Here is a 6,740-nt window from a genome sequence, read left to right on the forward strand (position 1 = left end):
TTGAGTCGTCCTGATTGTATTAGATGCCCAGGATGCGTCCACACACGTAAGAGGGTAAATGACGACCAGAGGAGTATCAAAGCATCCATTTCAGTAAACTTCATCTTTCTGTTCAAACCTTTAAAGAAACCCAAAACACATGGAGTCCAATTCTACTCTGGCACAAATGGTGTTGCTTTGAGTTGGTAATCAACTCAAGGGTATCTGATCAAGGGCACCAAATGACCACCTAGATTTTTCTTAGTGATACAATGTGGTAACAAAACCTTACAAAATGGGAGGGGCGAATGATTTACAAAAGGTGGGATGATTATGTCCCCGACAGAGCAAGGCCGATGCCTTAGAAAGGACTTCGTGAGGAGATTTACTGAATGCTTAAGTTCTTGCCTCACAAATCACGTGATGGGTTTGTCTGGCGAGTTCTGTGCCTTAACGTACATGTTCTTCTCTAACTCTCAGGTATGATAAAGAAAATTCAACTATCATAAACCGCCTGCACGGATTTCTAAGACGGTAACATTGTGGGCGTAGAAAGGCTCCTCTCTCTCCCCGAGAGGAGCCGTGTAGTTGCCAACGGCTGCGCTAGTGCTTAGCAAGCCAGCACACAGCCTCCTCGCCCTCCCGCCCGACCTCCCTCCGCAGCGCGGCTTCCGACGTCTAGGGCGCTCTGGGGGGCGGGGCTTCCTCAGCCACGCACGCACGCACGCACGCACACCGACAAATCGGCGACGCCCGTTCTAGCGGTTTCCTTCCAGCGTGCAGTCCCGGACGCGTCCTCAGCGAGGCTTCAAGGAGGCGAAGTTCCCGATTCAGGTGAGGGCTGGGCCCCCGAGGGTGGCCTTGCCTCAGAGACCGGTCGGGGGGCTGTGTGGGCCCGTGGGGACGTTTTCAGGTGTGTGGGGAGGGGAGGAGGCCGTCGCTGCTCCTGAGTTGGGGGAGGGCCGGTCTCCACAGCATAGTCCGGCGCTGCTGACAGGAAAGCGGAGGCCGCGAACCTCCCTGAGGGCAGGCTGGGAGGGTTGAAAGTGGGGTTCGAAGGGGCGCCCCGGGAGGGCTGACCTGTCGGCTGGGAGGGGAGGACTCCTGGGGTGGGGAGTGGGCGTTTGCGCGGCCCCCCGCCCTGTGAAGTCGCGGTAGGCCGCGATCTTGCGCAGAGGGCGGTTCACGTCGTGAGGCGCAGCTGCCCGCCATTTCCCTCAGGAGGTGTTTTTGGCGTTAGCCGCCCGCCCAGCAGGCCCCTTCCCACTCGGTGACTGCGTTTGGCCCAATATGGCCGCCCAGGCCCGGTTCTTCGGCCCACCCGTGGCGTCTTTGTGATCTTTAGGCCCCATTACCTCTGTTAAAATTTCTAATAAATGAGAAATACGTATAAAACGCTACTCTGAATTTTACACTGTAGAAATCATACTGGATAGAAATGATAGAAACTGTATTATAGAACATGATATAAATTACAGTGTATAAATGATACTTTATGCCTAATATAAAATTAATGTTAATCAAAAATATGTAAATTTGTTTATAAATGAAAATACCTCAGTCTCCCTGGTTTAAATTATGGGGTGTTTTCTCTCTCTTAACCAGTGTATTTAAATAGAGTATTTAGAATAAAAAGGCTTAAAAAGCTCTGTTTTTCACCTCAGCAAACATCTATGATGGCACCTTCTGGAAGAAAGCGTACAGGGAAATCTGTGAAGCAGGCCATTGAGGAGCAGGTTATAAGAGCCTCTAAGTTTGATGAAGAGAATAGTCGGAGTGGTTCAGAGGAAGATGTTCTAGAAGGTACAGTAGGACCCACTTTGGGTAGTGATGTGGTCTTCATTTGTTTTGAACCTATTGTGTTTTAAATTAGGCTTAAAAAAATCATCTTTAATTTTTGTTAGCCAAAAGCCAAGATCCCCAAACAGTACTTCTCCATTTGAAATGATCAAACTTGCATACTTACATTCTTTCTTATAATCATGCAGAAAAGACTCTAGTCATTGATAAGCATGGGAAGAAAAGGGCTTCAATCGGACCCAATGAAGAATATGTGGGGTAATGTATCAAAATCTTGTTGGCTTGTTGAAGCACTTTAAGAAAATTCTACTTTGGCTACAGATGTATGTAAAATAACTTGGCTTGTGAGATTTTTTTTTTCTCCAATTAAAAAAAACATGGTACTTTATGTAGTATCATACTACATAAAATTTTTAATGACATTTTCTTCACAGGGGTCAAGTACAGAATATGCTGGAAAGATTTGGAGGTATGTTTTAGGATATATTTGTAAAGATGTTTTATACAATGTGATGTGTATAATGTTGTATGCCATTGAGTCAGTCTTAACTCACAGTGACCTTACATAACAGAGTAGAAACTATCCCAAAAGTTTTCCTAGGCTGTAAATCTTTACGGAGCCACTGGTGGCTTAGAACTGCCAACCTTTCAGTTAACAGCTTGCGTGACCACTGTGCCACAGGGCTCCTTGACTTACATGAAGGGCATTCAAAAAGCTTATGGAAAATACCATTATCTCTGAGTTCAATTTCCCCATGAACATTTAAAAGTCCCTCCTGAAAAGGGTTACACATAAGATTTACTATAAACTTCGTAGATTGCCTTATTTATCTTTTTAAGTTGTTGAATGAAGAGTGAGAATTGTCCTAACAGTGAGAATTGTCCTAATTGTCTTTTTGGTTTTTTAATTGCGGACTCATACAGCTCTTATCACCATCCATCCATCCATCCATCCATCCATCCATCCATCCATCCATCCATTGTGTCAAGGACATTTGTACATATGTTGGCATCATCATTTTCAGAACATTTTCTTTCTACTTGATGTCAGCCCTTTCTATCTACTTGATATCAGCTCATTTTCTCCTCCCCCCACCCTCTCTAACCTCATGAACCCTTGATAATAATCCATTTTTTTAATGTTTTACACTGACCCATGTCCTAACGGTGTTTTAAGGGTGTTTTTATACATCTGTGAATTTAGTGGACTGTGGAACACTAGAAGAACAATAGTAAAAATCACTACTTCTCTTGGTATTCATTGAGTGACAACCACATATACATAAGTAGTTTTTCTAAAATATATAATCAGATTTTTAAAAATTAAGTTGTCAAATGGAAGTTGAATAAGCTGTTGAAAGGCAGTACTCTTGAAATCACTACTTAGTTCCTCTATATGGACTTTTATGGAGCCGTGGTGGCATTATCAGTAAGTGTAGGAAGCCCACTGGTTGTTCTGCTGCAGAAAGATGAAACTAACTTCTCTGGTAGAAATTTACAGTTTTCGGAAATCCTGTATATAAGGTCACTATGAGTTGGAATCACTGATTTTTTTTTTTGGCAGTATCAATTATTCATACAAGCAAATCTGATTTGGAAACTTAATGTATGGAGACAAAAGTGATCTTTTTGTGAGCTTAGAAATTCAATAATATAGACACTTCAGGTTAAAGTATCTGTAATGGTTCAGCTTCATCATGATTACTTAAAAACACCCATTGATAATAGGTCCATAAAATAATACAGGTCCAAACATAAAAGCATATTTTAAAAAAGCATTATTAGAAGTACTTTATAAAATCCAATACTTTTGGTAAAAATGCCCTCTAGAAAGCCTCGCTAAGTATTTAAAAGCAGTTTTAAGTCATTTGTATATTTACTGTAACAGTATTTTTAACCTTGGTATTCCTGTTTTAGTAAAAAAGTTTTAAGATATCACTATATTAAATTTTTCTTACATAACTTGATCCTCTTGTATTCAAATTTTAATAGATATTTTTGTATTTTATGTAATTAGATGTAACTAATTGATCTAAGTGTTCTATTTAATGCAAGGGTAGAGAACCTTTTTATTTGCTAAGGAAGGGTCATTTGGTTATTTATGGGTCGTACTGGTCAAACATTTAATTAACTCACCCAGACTGTGAGGGCTAAGGAGTCCTGATGGTGCAGTGGGTACACATTGGGCTGATAACTCCAAGATGAACAGTTAGAAACCACCAGCTGCTCCTAGGGACAAAAGCAGGGTTTACTACTCCCCTAAAGAGTTACAGCCTCGGAAACCCACAGGGGCAGTTCTGCCCTATCTGCAGTCAGTCAGCATTGATTCTGTGGTAGTTTGGGTTTTTTTAGTTTATTGTGATGACTGGTATTGATAATTTTGTGGGCCATATATGGGAATGTTCCCTACCCCTGATATTGTGGGAGAGAATTTTATAAACTTTGAAAAATGTAGCCTTGATAAGCATTTAAATAAGTTTGACCATGAAACTTCTTACTACATGTTTTACAAAATTGAGTTATTATCTCAAAATTATGCAGCTCAGAAAATTAGAATTGTGAACTGCAAATGTTCTGAGCAGAAAAAGTGGGCAAATAATCTTGCTTTTAGAATTAATATATCAATTCAAATGTCTTTCCAATCTTGTTGAATCAACTGTATCCATAATTGACTTGAATATGTGGGAACAAAATAATTTTCTCCAAACACTACATTTTAATGAATATTTTTAATGTAGCTGACATTAATAAGACTCTTCTTGCAAAGAAAAAAAGATTGGAAATGTATACCAATGCATCTATCAAAAATAGTAACCAGAAAATTGAAAAGGTTTGGAAAGCACAACAAGAGCAAAGGTAAGGTTGTATAACTTTAAAGCCACAACATTTGTATCATTAATTAGTATTAATGAGTGGTCATTACTAATGAAAAATCCTATGAGGGGGCTTTACAAAGTATATGGAAGTTTTTGGTTTTCATTTTCCCATTACCTTTTGATCCTCTGTTACTGTACTAGTGAAAAATATATTTGGCTTGATTTTTCTCTTTTAAATTCCTTTAGTTTCTAACTTCACCCCTTCATAGATTGGAGATATATTTACTAATACTCATATGGCTTACCTTTTTACTCCACTTTCGAGTAAAATTGAGTTTTCTTATAAAAGTAACCTATATTGTAAAAATATGCTGAGTAACATAAATATCATAAATCATTAGTCTTGTGAAGGTTCACTATTGAACAGTGAAAAAAAGATTAGTATCATTGTAAATAATTTGTATTTTAGTTGAATTTTCATAACATTTTTGTTGGATCAAAGTTAACAGTAAATGAAGTGTAACTAGGTGTAAATCCTATGTGATGAGTTGTACGAGTCCCCAATAAAGTGATTTTTTAAAAAAAAATCCAATAATGATATATATGGAAAGCACTGGTAGTGTAGTGATTATGCGCTGGGCTGCTAACTATAAGGTCAGCAGTTCGAAAAACCACCAGCTGCTCTGTGGGAGAAAGATGAGGCTTTCTACGTCTCTAAAGAGTTACAGCCTCAAAAGCCCACAGGGGCAGTTACCCCGTCTTAATCAGGTTACTATGAGATAGAGTCGACTTAATTACAGTGATATATACTAAATATAATAGCTTCATCGAATATTAGAACCTATGTGCAGTAGATTAAAAACAAGATTTTCTAGAATACTTACAGTAGAATAGTCTTTTTCAACAGCTAAAAAGCATCTCATTAGCTTGTTAGAAAAATCCTAATTTTACTTCTAGGTCTCCTGTCAAAGACGCCAAATAAATTTTGTGTTGAATGTTAATCTATTTTCATATTTATTATTATGCTTTATAGGCAGAATCTTGGCCAAGAATATCGTCAGCAGTTTCAGACTTTTCTTCACCAATGGGATATGGATGTACAGAATTCTGAGGATCAAAAAGAAAAACTAACTGTTGGTATCACACTTAGATTTTATAAATAACTTGTTGTAACCAAATCTCAAGTAGGAATGGAGAGTCTAGCCTTGTAGTATGTCTGCAGAATTCAGCTAAGCTCCATCCCCAATTGTGACTATGAGGCATATACTAAACTCATTCGTATTTTAACTCCTTACATAGGCTGAAATTTTTGAAATTCCAAATGACAAATTTAGCAGAGTACAAAGTAATTGTATTAGGGTAGTTTAGCTTTACGGAACTATAGCAGCTCATTGGTTAAGTGCTCAGCTACTAACTGAAAGGTCTGGAGTTTAAACTCACCAGGTAGCCATTTGCAGGAGAAAGAGGTAGCATTCTGTTTTTATGAAGATTATAACCTGGCAATTCCTATCGAGCAATTCTACTCTGTCTTACAGGATTTCTGGGCCAGATTCAACTGGACAACACACAAGAACAGTTTAGCTGTGGGCAAAGCTAGATTTGGGAGAAAAGGGTTGTTCATGCATTGTCAACTGGGCTCTATCTCCATTTCTTAATAGGTTCTCCCTTGTGTGGTAAGCAAGACAGTTTCCTTTAATCCTAGAATTCCTATCAGATTTGTAATCACATTGGACTAAAGAAAGTCTTTCTCAAAAGCTCTGACAAAAAACTAGGCTCTGGAATATCATGGATTATTTGCCTATTCCATCAGTCATTGTGGTCAAGGCATGATTTATTCATAATAACCAGATTTGTATTACTTGCCAATCCCTGTAAGGTTAGAAGTCAGTCTCGCCCATACACTGCCTACCTACACTCTGTTTTATCCTTCCCCTGTAAAATTGATCATACATTCTTTTATCTAAGGGCTAGTGTGCTGTTGATATCAAATAATTTGGGGAGATGATTGATCAGCTGAATTTGAGAAATGTTTAATTTGAAGTGTATATACAACATTCATGGTGATTGTCAGTACATATGAGTTTGGATTTCAGGAGAGGGCATCAACATAAACATAGAACTTAAATCTTGAATACAGAAGATCAG

At 38.6% G+C, this 6,740-nt stretch overlaps 1 protein-coding gene across 1 annotated transcript in view; it reads left to right on the forward strand.

Moving 5' to 3' along the window:
* GNPTAB (N-acetylglucosamine-1-phosphate transferase subunits alpha and beta) overlaps positions 1 to 6,740 on the forward strand; it is a 94,443-nt gene that overhangs the window by 80,371 nt on the left and 7,332 nt on the right. The window contains exons 22-27 of the mRNA XM_013004058.2: positions 742 to 813; positions 1,644 to 1,782; positions 1,968 to 2,037; positions 2,214 to 2,248; positions 4,518 to 4,635; positions 5,629 to 5,728. Coding sequence (XP_012859512.2) covers positions 742 to 813; positions 1,644 to 1,782; positions 1,968 to 2,037; positions 2,214 to 2,248; positions 4,518 to 4,635; positions 5,629 to 5,728 — 534 coding nt within the window. The remainder of the gene's footprint in view (positions 1 to 741; positions 814 to 1,643; positions 1,783 to 1,967; positions 2,038 to 2,213; positions 2,249 to 4,517; positions 4,636 to 5,628; positions 5,729 to 6,740) is intronic.

The sequence above is a fragment of the Echinops telfairi genome, unplaced genomic scaffold (genome assembly GCF_000313985.2).
Source record: "Echinops telfairi isolate 266 unplaced genomic scaffold, ASM31398v2 ScPeMD7_2;HRSCAF=8, whole genome shotgun sequence".
Classification (NCBI taxonomy): Eukaryota; Metazoa; Chordata; class Mammalia; order Afrosoricida; family Tenrecidae; genus Echinops; species Echinops telfairi.